This window comes from Cajanus cajan, chromosome 6 (assembly GCF_000230855.2).
Source record: "Cajanus cajan strain Asha chromosome 6, NIPB_CcT2T_4, whole genome shotgun sequence".
Lineage (NCBI taxonomy): Eukaryota > Viridiplantae > Streptophyta > Magnoliopsida > Fabales > Fabaceae > Cajanus > Cajanus cajan.
In genome coordinates, this window is record NC_138522.1 from 12,908,266 (window position 1) to 12,924,432 (window position 16,167).

At 34.6% G+C, this 16,167-nt stretch overlaps 2 protein-coding genes across 4 annotated transcripts; both read left to right on the forward strand.

Annotated features, from left to right (window-relative positions):
* The first annotated feature begins 738 nt into the window (after positions 1-738).
* LOC109815968 (PHD finger-containing protein 6) lies at positions 739-14,264 on the forward strand. Of its 3 annotated transcripts, XM_020380803.3 has the most exons (10): positions 739-881; positions 1,000-1,044; positions 3,423-3,508; positions 3,872-4,233; positions 4,690-4,848; positions 5,063-5,183; positions 5,818-5,883; positions 13,114-13,347; positions 13,470-13,594; positions 13,799-14,264. In XM_020380803.3, the coding sequence occupies exons 1-10, from the start codon at positions 810-812 to the stop codon at positions 14,020-14,022; spliced, it is 1,494 nt and encodes a 497-aa protein (XP_020236392.2). In that variant the 5' UTR covers positions 739-809; the 3' UTR covers positions 14,023-14,264. The 3 variants fall into 3 exon arrangements, with proteins under 3 accessions (XP_020236392.2, XP_020236393.2, XP_082932889.1); XM_020380804.3 differs by lacking the exon at positions 5,818-5,883 and having other exon boundaries at positions 742-881; XM_083076763.1 differs by lacking the exons at positions 739-881; positions 1,000-1,044 and adding an exon at positions 1,069-2,986.
* On the forward strand, positions 5,893-10,110 carry LOC145958968 (uncharacterized). Its single transcript, XM_083076764.1, has 3 exons — positions 5,893-9,121; positions 9,221-9,339; positions 9,430-10,110. Exons 1-3 carry the CDS (start codon positions 8,953-8,955, stop codon positions 9,964-9,966), a joined length of 825 nt encoding a protein of 274 aa, XP_082932890.1. The 5' UTR covers positions 5,893-8,952; the 3' UTR covers positions 9,967-10,110.
* Positions 14,265-16,167: the final 1,903 nt, after the last annotated feature.

Sequence of the window (16,167 nt, forward strand, 5' to 3'; positions counted from 1 at the left end):
ATATAAATAAATAAATTTATAATAAAAAAATCAAATTATTAATATTTTTTATATTTTATCAACTTAATTAAATATTTTACATTCGCTATTCATATAAAATCAAGAAATAGAAAATAAAAAATCAAGTAGTTGCATCTTCACCTGCTATTTTCTTTTCATTTTCATAATTTTTTATTTAGAATTTTTTAAATAAGATATAAGAAATATTTAAAATATATTTTTTATAAGTTTATATTTTATTTAATTTGTACATAAGTGTTCATGAATGCACACAAGTTGTCTTTCTTATATTAATTTTTTTTAAACCCTAAATTTTAATAATAATGAAATAAACTATTTTATATCATAAAAAAAAAATTCACACATGTAATTAAAAACATATTTATTAATTTATTTAAAATTAAATTTATTGATTTATCTAACATTTTTAATATAAAATAGATTTTTAATATGTTAATAAGTTAAATCTAACTTTTATAAAAATCAAACCATACCTTAAAAAAATCTATAATTAATAATAAATCAGATCAACTTATTTATTAAAAGTCTAATATGTGATGACTTATTTTCATTTTTACTTGCAAAAAAAAAGGAGTAATTATTTATTAATTATACTATTTTTAAAAGGATAAATTATCGGAACTCACAATGAAAATGATCGACTCCACTCTTTTGTTCTGTTTCTTTGACCAGTCTCTGACTTACAGAAAATGATTTTTTTTCTTCTTTTTATTTCTTAGTTCAAATAGAGAAAAAACTTGTTGGAGAAGTTTCACTCAAACTCACACGCGCCAAGTAAGATAAAGAATATGCAGAGTGAAATTCAAGCAAGTGAAGGGTCGGCACGTATGCAGCAAATGAAGTTTTGGCATGTCTCGCACGTATCACTCTTTCACTCTAACCCTTATTAGTGTTTTTGCTTCTGCAATTCATCACTCACTCACACTAAACCTTGTTACTCACCCAACGTTGTTGTTGTCTCTCTGTCTTTCTCTCCAGGACGACACAATGCAGCACCAACAACAACGCAAGGAAGATATCAACGTAACTAAATTAAATTTTGTTTCTGCCTTTCACTTTCTTGTGAATTTGTGTATGCAAAATGTATAGAGATTGGTAGCAATTTCTTCAAACTGTTTTTTTTTCCCCTTTACAAAGTGACAATGACTTTTCGTGAAAAAAACTAGTTAGGTTACTTATCACCTATGAACTTCACTGCTTGTGATTCCATACATGTTAAAGTTAAACTTTCCTTACTACATGACATATTGGTATATGAGTTCACAAGTTGTAGTTCTAATTTTCATATGACATATTGGCGTATGAAAGGTTATCCCATTTGCATCCTTTGTACTTTTGGGTCTCATTGATCTTGAAGGATATTGTCAATAAATCATTCTTCTTTTGTGATTCTTATTATTTTCCCCTCTAGTCTAGTTATATCGTATCAACTTGGGAATTACAAGTTATTTGCTTCTTACTTTTATTGGATGTCAACTCAAATTTCCTCTAAAGAGAATTTAGTATCTGCCTGAAGAAGGACCCAACCAATTAGCATTTGCATTACAAGTTTACAACACATCTCTGCATGTCTATTTTTTTAATTTTTTTTTACATATGACTGTTTTTGGATTAATCAACTCAATCACACAGATGTTCACACACATGGTTAAATAATTTTTTTTTCGCAAAGTTTCTATAACCCCCAAGATTTGGTGTGAGATCCCCTAATCCTTGTGGAAGTTTAACATTTGAATTTACAGGTTTTGTTGAGTAGGTGTAGGTCTGATCTTATTCTTGTTGAGTCAAATATGTTAGGAGTTTGTTAATCGGTATCGGTTAGGAGTTTGACCAATTCTTAATTAACAATCACATCAACATTATAGGTTTGTTACAATGTGGCTTGTTTTTCTTAATTTACCATATCTTGTATTTGGCTATATAAGCAAGTTATTATTCTGATAATAATGAGAGAATAATTTTCAAAGCTTAAAATATTTTCTGCTTTTGAATCTGATTTACTACTTTTTGGTATCAAGAGCTTAAAGTTCAAAAGGTCTATGGAATTGGAGTTTGACATGACAGACTTGGGGAAAATTAAATAGTTTTTAGTAGTTGAAGTACAACAAAGTTCCAAAGGCATTCATTTGTGCCAAAGGAAGTATGCTTGAGAAATACTTGACAGGTTCAGAATGGAGAGTCGCAATTCAGTGAAGAATCTTATTGTTCCAAGTACTAAATTTACTATAGGAGGTGAAGGTGCAGATGTGGATACAACACTGTTTAAACAAATGGTTGGTAGCCTCATCTATTTGACAGCGACAGACCAGATATGATGTATTTTTTATGCCTCATAAGTAGGTACATGGCTAAGCCTAAGCTATCAAACATGTTGGCTGCAAAAAGGGTACTTTGATATTTAAAGGGAACCATACAGATGGGGATGTTCTACAAAAAAAGGGAGCTGAGGATGTTCTAATGGCCTACACTGGTAGTGACTATGCTGGTGACACAGATGACAAAAAGAGTACATCAAGAGATCAAGTTATATCTTGGAGTTCAAGAAAGCAGCCTGTTGTATCCATGTCAACAACAGAAGCGTTGTTTGTTGCTGCTGCTGCTTGTGCATTTCAAGGCATTTTTTGGATGAAAGGAATACTCAGTCAGCTTGGTCATTCTCATTATAAGTGCACTACAGTATTTTGTGATAATAGTTCCACAATTAAATTATAAAAAAAAAAAAAAAAAAAAAACTTGTTATGCATGGAAGAAGCAAACACATCTATGTGAGGTTTTGCTAGAGATGGTGCTATAAAGCTGGAGCATTGTGGCACTAGTGAGCAAATTGCTGATATAATGACCAAGCCACTGAAATTGGAGAGTTTTATAGAACTCTGTGAGCTACTTGGACTTCGATTAATGGCAGATGTAAACTGATTGCTTGCTGTCAGCAATTTCCGTTCAGGGGAGGAAATGTTGAGTAGACGTAGGTCTTATCTTATTCTTGTTGACTCAACAACTCCAATTTGTTAGAGCTTGTTATTTGGTATTAGTTGGGACTTAGGAGTTTGACCATTTTTTAGTTAACTACATTGTTATAGGTTTGTTACTAAGTGGGCTGTTCTTTTTAATTTACTTTTCTTGTATTTGGCTATATAAGCCAAGTATTTATTCTAATAATAATGAGAGATCATTTTCAAAGCTTAAAATATTTTCTGCTTTTGAATCTGCTTCTTCATTAGGTTTATCTTCTGCTTGCATCCTAGAATGCAAACTTCTTGTGAAACTGAAATGTTAAAGGCATATTATCCAACACTAGAATGGGCAGTTTGAATATTTTTATATAAAAAAACTTGATGTTTTGTAAGTTAGCTGTTTTTTGTATTACATATTTATATCAATGTGCTCATCATTCCTGGCAGGCTGAACTTTGTGATATATGTGGTGATCGTGGATTTCCCGAAACAATTGTTACTTGCTCTAAATGCCATGTAAATCGGGAACATTGGTGATGATCTCTCACTTGCCATTCTCTTTTTTCTACTTATATCTCTTTCTGTCTTTGATTGATTATTCAGACATAATTGCTTTCTTGTTTTACTGCTTATAAGAAAGTTTATTAATATTGAAAAAATCAGGCAAGTGGTATAGGTGTCTGCTTATCTATTTGAATTTGCATAATCTCAAAGAAACATAAAAAGTAATTAAATTTACAATTTAATTTGACCACATAATTTTACACATTTTCTAGACCTTCTCTAGACCTGAAAAATTATTTCTTTTGGCTTTTGACCAATTGATATATGCCTCTGCAGTATAAGTGCAACATAGAGTTTGTTTCTTAATCAATGCTATTTTCATCCAATTTCAGTTATTGCATGAGAATTAATACCTTAGAAATTCCTGAATATTGGCTTTGTGAGTCTTGCCAATCCAAGGGTGTTTCAAATTCACCACCCAGGGTGAATCAAGATATTGGTCAATGGGCTTCTAAAATGCAACGAGCTGTTAGAACAAGGAAAGTGAAGTTCCTTCATGAGGATGAAGTCATTAAACTTTCCTCAGGAAAAGCTTTTGTTGGATCGAAAAATGTCATTTCAAAGATTCCCTCCCTGCCTCCAAAACCAAATCCTCCCATATCATCCCCTAAATTACTTGGGAAGCTTCCAAGAAATGATGAAGTACAAAAGAAGCGAATGACTAATCAACATGCCTCTTGCTCATTGACAAAAGGTGAGAATTTATTTCCATCTTTATTCTTTTTTCTCCCAAAAGAGAATACAACATCCTTTTAACATTTATGATACATGTTCTTAAAGGCACAATTTTAAGCGGAGGTTGAGTTTGCCTGGGTTAATCTAATTTGTCGGAATAAAAATGTTGTGTTTGTTGATACTTGTTAAGTCAGAGTTTCTCAAAGTCACTACTTGAATTTTATTTTATTTGTATGATATAATTAAAAATAAATAGTCTTGTAAATTAATAACACGACCAGGTTTTGTAAAGTTATCATACAATTAATGAGTAGACTTAGTTTTCATCCACAAACAATGATTGTGTAAAGGAGTATACCCTACCTGTATTGTAGAACCAGTGTGACTGCATTATAAATAATGCTTAAAACCTTTGCGATGCAATTTTACCATGAGATATGCTTGTGATTTATTTTTGAGATTATGGATCCTGTAGGACCACCAAAGGAGTTTATTGGAAAAATTCAGCTACCAATGGGTGGAGTGGTACCTGATAAAAAACTTCAAACCCATGATCTTCAAAAAGAAAAGCCTACAAAAAGGGCACCTTTTGAAGCTTTATCAACGATAAAATCTCCCCTCATTGTTGGTTCAGGTAAGATACTATTCTTATGATTTCATTCTTTGTAATTGTATTATGACTGATGCTTTTTTTAGTTGTGTTGCATTTACTTAATTTCTGATATCTCTACATGCAAATGTAGGCATGCATGTTAGTATCTATCATAATGTTTCTCACTCACCCTCTGTGGGTTGTGAACCTATCATCTCTTATTTTATTAATTCCTTTTGCTCTCTGTCTTCTTTAGGTGGTATCCGTGTCGTTGATGCTGAATGTAACAAATCTAATACTGAAAAAATTGATCCTAAGAGTGTTAAGGAAATCTTAAACCTTGATCATAAATTTTTACCTTCATATCCTACCTGGAAGTATGTACCTCTCTTCCCTTGTCGTTGATTTCCCCTTAAATTGCCTTCCTTTGACTTTCAAATGCATATTAAATTTCAGTCTGTTGTAACCAGTAATAATGAAACTCACTTCATTTCAATTTTATCTTTTACTATTTGTGATGACATCTTTCAAGCAATTTCAGAAGTGACAATGTACATGGTGTGTATAAACTATATACATTAGCATGTGTAGTGTACTTTTGTGATCTTTTCTCTATTTTTGAATATTTAAGTTTGGAAAAGTGCTTTGCTCCTTCTGTTTATAGTGGTAAATATCAATTCCTTATGACAAATACTGGTATTTTGGGGTATAATTACAAGCTATCACAATTGCAAAACTTGGATGCTTATTTTTGTTAAAATAAATTATGGTGAGCTTATAAAGTTTGTGATTAAGTTCTTAGATTTCTAATATTATATTTTGCAAATTCCTCCTTGCAAACAACAATATTCCATTAACAATAGGTAAGCTTTAATAACTTTTATGAAAACTCTAATAAAATATTGAGACTTATAGAATTAGGCTTATTGTCAGTCGATCCTTATAGGAATAATCACACACATTACAAATTGTAAAAATTCTCAATGCTTTTTGTCCTCTTACCATGCCTAGAGAGGATTCAAGAGGAGATACAGTGTGGTGCATATCGAGAGAAAGAAGACAGCAAAATCAACTAAGGTGACGAAGTGACAATGCTAAAGAATATTTTCTAGATTGCTTCAAATCATTTATGACTTCCCATGGCATTCTACATTAATCTAGTTGTCCTCATACACCTCAACAAAATAGTGTAGCTGAGCGAAAATATAGACATATTGTGGACGTTGCTTGTACTCTTTTATTGAATGCCAATGCATCCCCAAAGTTGTGGGGCGATGCTGTACTTACTGTAGAGTATTTAATAAATCGAATGTCATCCTCTGTCTTGAATGATCAAGTGCCTCATTCCCTATTATACCCATTGGATCCCCTTTACTCTATTCATCCTCATGTCTTTGGTTGTACTTGTTTTGTCCATGATCTTTTCTAAAGACATGTTAAGGTGTCTGCTTGGGCTATCAAATGTGTGTTCTTAAGATATTCCCGTGTCCAAAAGGGGTATCGTTATTACTCTCTTGCTACGCATTGATTTTACACCAATGCAGATGTCACTTTCTTTGAAAATACACCATATTTTGTTGTTATAGATGTCTCTTTGGTTGACTCAGATCTCCTTTCTTAAGTATTGCCTATTCCTCATTTTGATCTCGGTGTACACCTACTACTTTAGAGGCACTAGAGATTCGTCCCACACCACCAAGGTTTGACTGTCCTCTACACCGATTTGGGATAACCTATGAGTGTCAATCACATATTATTGTTCCTCCCAGTGCTTCTACAATTGAGCCATGTGATTATGCCAGTGTTATCAAAAAACGGTTATGGTGGCGCCATAACGGGGCCATAACGGCGTGGCGGCGGCAGCCGCAATCCTTTATGGCGGTTTAGGGTGAAAATGGCGGGGTTCCGCCATTTTGGAGATGGCGGCCGTTACGGCGGGTCTGGCGTGGCGGTCCGTGGCGGACATGGCGGACATGGCGCCGTTATTGGGCCATTTTTTTTTTGTTTTTTGTTTTGGCCCTTCTTTTTTTTATTTATTTGTTTTGGGCCTTTTTTTTTTATTTTCTGGTTTGGACCCGGGTTTGTTTTCCGGGTTGGGCACCCAACAGATGATTTAGGGCATTAGAAACCCTAAATCACTTACAGTCCCTTTCGTGCAAACCTCCCCCCCCGCAACTGCTCCGACTCCCACGTCGCATCTGCCACCGTCGCCGACGACGCAATCGCCACCGACGCCGACGACTCAACCTTCGCTGTCGCCTCCGACGCAGCTGCCACCGTCGTAGCCTCTGACGCAGCCGCCACCATCACGTAAGAACTAAGAAGTCTCTTCTCCACTGGCATCACTGTCGCGCCACCATAACCTCCGCCACCACCGCAGCTGCCTCCGCGCACGCCACCCTAGCCTCCCCGCGAGCCACCACCACCTCCGCCGTCACCTCTGCACGCCACTGTGACCTCCGACAGCACCACCGTGACTTTCGACAAGATTTTCTTCCTCCTCCTTTGAGTTTTGCCATCACAACTGCCACCGCATCCGACAATCCGACAATGTCAGGGGAGGCAGATTCAAACTCTCGGCCACCCACAATGTCATCTTCTAGTTCCATTAATTCTAAGAGGAGTGACGTTGCTTGGAAGCATTGTACACCGGTCAGAGAGAATGATACAAATGAGATTCTTTGTAATTATTGCCGGAAGGTCATGAAAGGAGGTATCACAAGGGTGAAACAACATTTGATTGGAAAGGCGGGCAATGTTACAGCTTGTTTGATGGCTCCTGAAGCTGTCAAAGTTGAGATAAGGGCAGCTATGGATGGCATAGGCAAAATGAAGCATTCAAGAAGGCAATGCAAGAGATTGAGGTACAATGTGAAGAAGGATTTATGGAATTAGGAGGTTCTGATTCTCGATTACCTCCAATTGGTGATTTTAGATTGAAGGATACTAGGAAAGGACCTATGGACCTTTACACTCAACCTCAATCTACAGCTGCAAAAAATAGGAAAGACAAGGTGGTGCAAGCGGGCATAAGAGAGCTTTGTGATAAAAAAAACTGTAGAAAGGGTTTACCAATATATAACACGCTTTTGGTACCAAGCTGGCATATCTTTCAACTTGATAAAGTTGGAAAGTTTTCAAGATATGATTTGTGAAATTGGGCATTTTGGGAAGCATTTGAAAGCTCCTTCCTATCATGACATTAGAGTACCACTCCTTCAAAAAGAAGTGGAGTTCACTAATGAATTAATGAAGCCACTAAAGGATCAATGGGCAAGTTTTGGGTATTCCTTAATGTCAGATGCTTGGACTGATAGGAAACAAAGAAGCATAATAAACTTTTTGGTGAACTCCTCTTCTAGGACAATGTTCTTAAGGTCGGTTGATGCATCTGATTATGTAAAGACCGGTGAAAAGATATTTGAGTTGCTGGATTCTATTGTGGAGGAGATTGGAGAGGAAAAGGTTGTCCAAGTTATAACGGACAACGGAAGTAATTATGTTCTTGCTGGTAGTTGCTAGAGGAGAAAAGAAAAAAAATTTATTGGACTCCTTGTGCTGCACATTGTATAGATTTGATGTTAGAGGATATTGGCAAGCTGCCCCATATAAAGAAGACCATTCAGCGAGCTATCTCTCTTGTTGGCTTCATTTATAGCCATTCAAGCACTTTGAGCATGTTGAGGTTCTTTACTGGGGGAGGGAATTAGTCAGGCATGCAATCACTCGATTTGCCACATCTTATCTTTCCTTGGAGAGGATTCATCAAGAGAAAACTAATCTTCGAAAGATGTTTGTGTCAGAAGAGTGGAATGAAAACAAGCTAGCAAAGGAGGCCAAGGGAAAAGAAGCCACAAAAACTGTCTTGATGCCTAGTTTCTGGAAGAATGTAGTTTTCATTCTGAAAGTGATGGCTCCTCTTGTGAAAGTGCTTAGGCTTGTGGATAGTGAGAAAAAACCAGCCATGGGCTACATATATGAGGCAATGGACAAGGCAAAGGAAACCATCATGAAATCTTTTAAAAATAAAGCAAATACAAGGATGTGTTTGAAATCATTGATAAAAGATGGGATATTCAGCTTCATCGCCCTTTACATGCTGCTGGTCACTTTTTGAACCCAGAGTTCTTTTATGCCAACCCACAGATGGAGTTTAATGGTGAGATTATTAGGGGTTTGTATGATTGTATCAATAAATTGCTGGGAGATTTGGAGATGGAAAAGACTGTTCATAAGGAGTTGGCTCACTATAAAGCTGCGAGTGGTATGTTTGGGTGCACAACTGTCATAGCAATGAGGGGTGAAGTTGCACCGGGTAAGAGACAAAACATTGCAACTTTTGAACTATTATTCTCTAAGTGATAAAGTCATTTGCTCAAGTGTTTGTGTTAACATATTTTGTTTGCATTTGTAGCTCAATGGTGGCGGATGTATGGTTCAGATACTCCATATTTGCAACAACTTGCAATAAGGATCCTTAGCTTGGCATGTAGTGCTTCGGGTTGTGAACGTAATTGGAGCGTCTTTGAGCAAGTAATTAATTTCTTAATTCCAATTTAAAGTTAATAATCAATGTTTTGCTTATTATTCCTTAAGTAATAAGTATTTATTTAATTGTTTTAGGTTCATACCAAGAGAAGGAATAGACTCGAGCATAAAAGACTACATGACTTGGTATTTGTCAAGTATAATCAAGCACTCCATCAAAGGTATAACCTTAAGGATGAAATCGATCCCATTAGTCTCAATGGGATTGATGATTGCAATGAGTGGCTAATTGGAGAGATGGATGAGGAAGAAGGTGAAGATGAGAGGGTTCATGAAGGAGATGATGACCTTACTTGGAGACAAGTTTATCAAGCTTCGGGACTTGATGAGCCTAGACAATACACTAGGCGTCACAAAAGGAGAGGAGTAAGTGGGGAGGAGCAAGTAGGAACATCTACTAATCCTTCTAAAAGAGCCAAAGGATTAGCTTCAAAGAATAAGGGGAAAAGGGTTGAAGAAGTTGAGGCATCAGAAGATTCTAGCACTAGCAGTGAGGAGGAGGAACCAAATGCTAATTTCATACATTCAGATGGAGAAGCTGAAGGATTTTTGAATGAGAAAAATCATCATGTGGAAATTAATTATGTAGACATTGATGAGGATGAAGAGTGAAGGGGATTAAACAAAATAGTTTTAGGAATGACAATTGTGTTTTGCTATTTTTTAACATTGTTGCTTTGTTTTGATGGCTGTTTTTGTTTATGTTTATGTTTCTTTATGATGACTATCAATAGATTGTAAATGTCATGAATTTTAGATTGTTATATTGTTGGTTTTAATGTGACTGTGTTTGTTATTTTTCTGCTTTTGCATCATATTATATATATATATATATATATTTTTTTTTGTCCGCCATGATGTCCGCCATAGACCGCCATGGCATCCGCCATGGCAATATGGCACTTAAAGGTCCTTGCCGCCATCCGCCGTATAACCTTATTGATAACCTTGGATTATGCCCCTGCTTCGGTCTCCTCACCTACTCCAGCCCCACCTACCTTAGTTGACTTGCCCATTGCTCTTTGTAAAGGTAGTCATTCTTAGGGGTGGGTATGCGGACCGGTCCGGCCCGTTTAAGGCCCGGTCCGCGAAGTCCGCATTTTTAACGGGCCGAATAAATCCGGTCCGCGAAATAAATGGACTTAAATCTTCAAGTCCGTATCCGGCCCGTGAAGCCCGCGGATAAACGGATAAGTCCGCGGGCCCAATAAATCTAAATTGTTTAAATGAATATTGACTTAGATTTTGAATTTCTTTTCCTTTATTTAACCTATGAAAATATGAGGAAAAAAAAACATATAAAATGATATAAATATACTTCTAATAATAACATCAAACATTGTAAATAATAAATCAAAGTCTTAAATAACAAAGTTTACACATTCTAAATTTCTAATAGAAATATTTAAGTCTCAATGCCTTTAAAATTTAAAGTCCAAGCATACCAACTATTAACCAAATATTAAAGCTTTACTACCTTAAAACTTTAAAAGTCTTAATACACAACCAAACAAATATAAAACATTTGTAAGTCCAAGTACATCAAAGTCTAAATACCTTAAAACATCAAAGTCTTAATTAATATCTTAAAAACAAACATAAAATATTTGTAAGTCCAATTACATCTATCAAATATAATCAAGCATCTTCAATAATAAAATTTGAGTCCACATTTAAACGGGTAATCCGCGGGCTCGCGGATTAAATCCGCAAAATCCGCGGACTAAACGGGCCGGACCTAAAAAGTCCGTATGATTATACGGATTAAAAAAAATGAGCCTGTTATCCGTGAAGTCCGCGGACTTACGGACCGGTCTGCAGACTCAAGTCCATATACCCACCCCTAGTCATTCTACTTGTAATCCTTATCCTATTTATAACTTTCTTTCATATCATCGTTTGTCTCCTACCTATTATGCTTTTGTCTTTGTTATTTCTTTTGTTACCATTCCCAAGACAGTGCAGAAGGCATTAACCCATCCAGGATGGCGACAAGCAATGATCAATGAGATGACAACTTTAGACTCCAACCACACTTGGGTACTTGTCCCACCTCTGCCTGGAAAATCTGTTGTTGGTTGTCGGTGGGTCTTTAATGTTAAAGTGGGCCCTAATGGACAGGTAGATAGATTGAAAGCCTGTCTTGTGGCTAAGGGATACACGCAAGTGTATGGTTTGGACTATAGTGACACTTTCTCTCCAGTTGCGAAGATGGCCTTAGTTCGTCTCTTCTTAGCCATGGTTGCTATGAGGCATTGGCCTTTGTTTCAATTAGACATCAAGAATGCCTTCTTACATGTGATTTGGAGGAAGGGATTTATATGGAGCAACCTCCCGGGTTTGTTGCTCAAGGGAGGTTTGGTCTTATGTGTAAATTACAGAAGTCCTTGTATGGCCTCAAACAATCACCTCGCGCTTGGTTTGGTCGGTTTAGCAAAGTTATATAGGAATTTAGAATAATCTGCTACGAGGCAGACCACTGTCTTCTTTAGATGCTCACTGACACAGAGTTGTCTATCTTGTTGTTTATGTAGATGATATTGTGATTACAGGTGATGATCAGGAGGGCATCAAGGCTCTGAAGCAACACTTATTTAAACACTTTAAAACTAAAGATTTAGGTCTCCAACGTTATTTCCTTGGGATTAAGGTCGCTTAGTCAAAGTTTGGTATTGCTATTTCTCAGAGAAAATATGCCCTTGATACTCTAGAGGAGACCGGACTTACAGATTGTAAGCCAGTTGACACTCCCATGGATCCCAATGTGAAGCTTATGCCTAATCAAGGGGAGCCTTATCCTAACCCAGGGAGATATTGGAGATTAGTGGGAAAATTGAATTATCTCACCATGACCAAACTTGATATATCCTTTCCTGTCAATGTTGTAAGTCAGTTTCTTAACCCTCCCTGTGAGAGTCATTGACATGCAGTTGTTTAGATCCTTAGATATATCAAAAGATCACCAGGAAAGGGACTTGTTTACAATGATAAAGGACATACAGACATTGTTGGATATTCAGATGCAAATTAGGCAGGTGATGCAAGTGATAGATGGTCAACATCAAGCTATTGTGTCTTCATGGGTGGTAATCTTGTCTCATGGAAGAGTAAAAAGAAAAGTGTTGTTGCACAATCAAGTACAGAAGCATAATACCGTGCCATGGCTCACACCACATGTGAGCTCCTGTGGCTAAAATTCTTAATTCAAGAGTTGTAGTTTTGCAAGGTTGGTCATATGGAACTAGTTTGTGATAACCAGTCAGCTTTATACCTCTCCTCTAATCCAATTTTTCATGAGAGAACAAAACATATAGAAGTTGATTGCCATTTCATCAGAGAAAAGATCCTCTCCGGTATTATTAAGACCTCCTCAATTTGCTCCAAGGATCAACTTACAGATATCTTTACTAAATCTTTACAAGGTCCTAGGATAACATATATATGTAATAAGTTAGATGCATATGATATATATGCTCCGGTTTGAGGGGGAGTGTTAAGATATTCTATGATATTCTAAGATTTAGTTTAGATATACTAGTTCATCTTCTCCTGATTTATAGTTTATCTTAATCCCAAAACTTTAGGGATTGTTTCTGTTACATGTCTATTTATTTGATTGTACTCATCAATTCAGATTAATAAGAAATTATTCATATTCAAGTATTGCTATTATATGACACATGCAAATGCTTTGCATTTAGTCCGGAAGGCTACAATTTCATTAATCATGAAATTATCATGCTGTTGACCATTTTCTAGGGGTCAATTCCAAATTCTTCAAACTGCTGCATCCGGTGAAGTTTTTGATGGGTTTGAGGCCCGACCACCATGCATTGTTAACCGGAAAGCATATGAATTTTCTAAAGAAATGCCATCAGTTCTTCAACTTAAGTCACTTCCTGCGTTGAATGTCATGACTGACATATTCCAGGATGATTCTCCTAAGCTTCAGGATATTGCATTGTACATCTTTCCATCAGATAATACTGAGAGGTCAGCTTTTACTTCTTATTTTGATGATCTTTTTCGTTTTCTTTTGTTTTTGGTGCCATCCAGGCCATTTTTTTGTTTAAGCTACTTAAACTTTGTTTGGATATGTTTTCAATTGAATGTAGGTCCAGAAAGAACATGAATACCATATTGAAATTTATGAATGATCAGAAATCAATGCTGAGAAGTTATATTAATGGAGTGGAGTTGCTGGTATTTACTTCAAATCAACTTGACATGAATACTAGCGGTACGTGAACTATTTCATCTCATGCATTAAAGTTGTGTTTGACATCAAAATTTAGATTGGAGAGAGCAGGTTCAAAAATTAAAGTTTTCTATTAAAATTTTGGAATTTGTTCTTCTTATTTGCCTGCATGGCTCAATAAGAATTTGTTATTGCATTTTGTCTTGGTCTTGGCAAAGATAACATAAACTAGTGTTGTGTGCACAGGTGTTATTGCTGCAGTAAATGCTGGACACTTTCTGTGGGGAATCTTCCGCCACAGTAAAATTGATAAAGCTATTGGAAATGCACCTGACATGGAGCCAGGTGATATGGACATTGATATGATTGGAGGGAAGGACGTGGTGGGTAGAGTTGATCATATTAGAAATGATAAACCCAAGAGTGTTCCTTTGATGGATGTTCCTCCTGGCTTTGATGCACTAGTTTAAATATCTTCAAGTGAAACTTGCTGTAATCTTTTCATGTAAAACTGCTACAGAAGAAATTGAGACCTTCCAGATGGTGTGTGAACAAGTTGAACTAAAATATCATCAGAAATTGGTAGATTACCATAGTTAGAAATTATAATTAATTTGGTTTTACAGTTCTAAACTATTTCTGACCAAGAATTTGCTCATGGTCATGGCCTATGAATATATCAATAGAAGAGAATGTGCTTATGCATATACAATTTCTTTCCCCGCTTGCTCCTTTTTTGCAAGGGTCCAGGAGGGTTAACTATTTTAATTGGGAATAGGTGAATCTTATCACTTATCTAATTAACTAATTATGCGACCCAATGATTAAATGTAGCATTAATGAATGTTTTGTGTTTAAATTTATCTTCTTTTTTTTATTTATGTTTTTCTATTCCTTAGCGCGAGTTAACTAATAAAATATTTTGAAAAAAATGTCCATTCTAAAAGTACATTTTTCTTTTTTTATTATTAAAAGGAATTGTGTAGGTTTTCTTTTTGGTACCTTTGGTGCCGTGTCATTCACTTAACTAATTAGGGATTTATATTTAAGCATGTATGTTTTTTTTCTTAAAGTTGGAATATAAATGTAACTTGTGAAATTTTATTATATAAATTTCTGCGCGTGAACAAGTTTTATATTGTCATTTAAAATTGTTCATATTAAAAGGTTTTATAACTTGTGATAATCTATGATATTTATTTTGGTATGTTAAAAGTGGACAAATAGAAAGACATTTCTAATACTATTGGAGAGGGTATTAATGGTTCACTTAGAGGCTTATTGTTGAACTTTAAGCAATTCCACCCAATTGGAGTGTGTCGATAGGAAAGGTGAGAGTTCGATCCGGGAACCTAATCACATTTGTTAACCCACGTTGGTGATAATCAAAATGATTAAATGATAATATATAAATAAAAAAACGTTGTTCATACATTTTAATTAAATTCAAGTTTTAAACTAAGTGAGTATGTTAACCATAAATAAATGAACAAGCGAGAGTAGTTAATTTATTATTTTCTATGTTAACTACACAATTATCCTTCATATTATAGTAGTAAATAAATTTGAAGACTGAAATTAACTAACATTATATTATGAGTTAATTGCACTTTTCAATTTTTTTAACTTGAATTTTGAATTTGGATCTTTAATTTTTTTAGCCTATTTAGTATTTTTTTTAAAAAAATTATGAACATATAATCTTGTTATCATTTTTATCTAAATGTTGAAGTTTCCTGATGGATTTGATATCTGGAATGTTTTTAAAAAATTAAATCTCAATTTTTGATTAAAATTTGAAGAATTTTATAAGACTAGGGTTTGAAGAAAGAAAATTAAGATTAGCCATAAACGAAATTGGATTTTTGGTTGGAGTTTTAGGTAAAATAGTTTAATGATTCAATTTATAAAGACTTTAATTGATAATGAGAATTTGATAATTTTAAGCAAAGGTGACAAACAAATGAATTCTATGATATTTTAGTTGAGTTACAGTAATTTTTATAAAAAAAATAATCTATTAGAAATTCAACTATCCGATTTATTTAAGAATAAAAAACATTTCAATCTATCTATTAATACTATTTTTATGGATGAAAATCTAATTCATCCATGAAAATGATATTTTAAAAATTAAATAATTTCATTTTTGAAACATTTTTTCCTCTCCTCTATCTTTTTTTTTTTGGTATCTTTCTCTTACTTTTATTTTTCGACTATCCACACAATTAATAACCTTAAATTTCATAAAGTTTTGTCACTTTGTTATTATTTATTTTTAGTAATATTTCAAAAATATTAATATGTTTATTTAATTAAGCTTTAGAAATTATTATAAATCAATTTGTTTTATCTAAAATATATTTTCATCTTAGTGACTTGCTCATTTATAATAATCTTATTTTTTTTCTTGGTCTTTTAATAGTTAGTTTTTCTTTATCCTATTCACCAATTGACTTGATCTTAGGTGGTTTTAAGAAATAATTTTCTTCATTAGACAACCAAACCAAACATAATCAACCATTGTTATATATTTATTAGAGAGATTTCTAGACCATAACACAACATCTGAAATAGTATCACACAAACAAACCTTAGAAACATTCACCCTCAAG

What these genes read in the sequence shown, in the direction of transcription:
- LOC145958968 (XM_083076764.1), top strand. Translation starts at nt 8,953, where the DNA reads ATGGAGTTTAATGGTGAGATTATTAGGGGTTTGTATGATTGTATCAAT. An exon ending in GAGGGGTGAAGTTGCACCGG is followed by an intron (nt 9,122 to 9,220) that starts GTAAGAGACAAA and finishes TTGCATTTGTAG; the next exon opens with CTCAATGGTGGCGGATGTAT. An exon ending in ATTGGAGCGTCTTTGAGCAA is followed by an intron (nt 9,340 to 9,429) that starts GTAATTAATTTC and finishes TAATTGTTTTAG; the next exon opens with GTTCATACCAAGAGAAGGAA.
- LOC109815968 (XM_020380803.3), top strand. Translation starts at nt 810, where the DNA reads ATGCAGAGTGAAATTCAAGCAAGTGAAGGGTCGGCACGTATGCAGCAA. An exon ending in CTCTTGCTCATTGACAAAAG is followed by an intron (nt 4,234 to 4,689) that starts GTGAGAATTTAT and finishes TGGATCCTGTAG; the next exon opens with GACCACCAAAGGAGTTTATT. An exon ending in ACTTGACATGAATACTAGCG is followed by an intron (nt 13,595 to 13,798) that starts GTACGTGAACTA and finishes TTGTGTGCACAG; the next exon opens with GTGTTATTGCTGCAGTAAAT.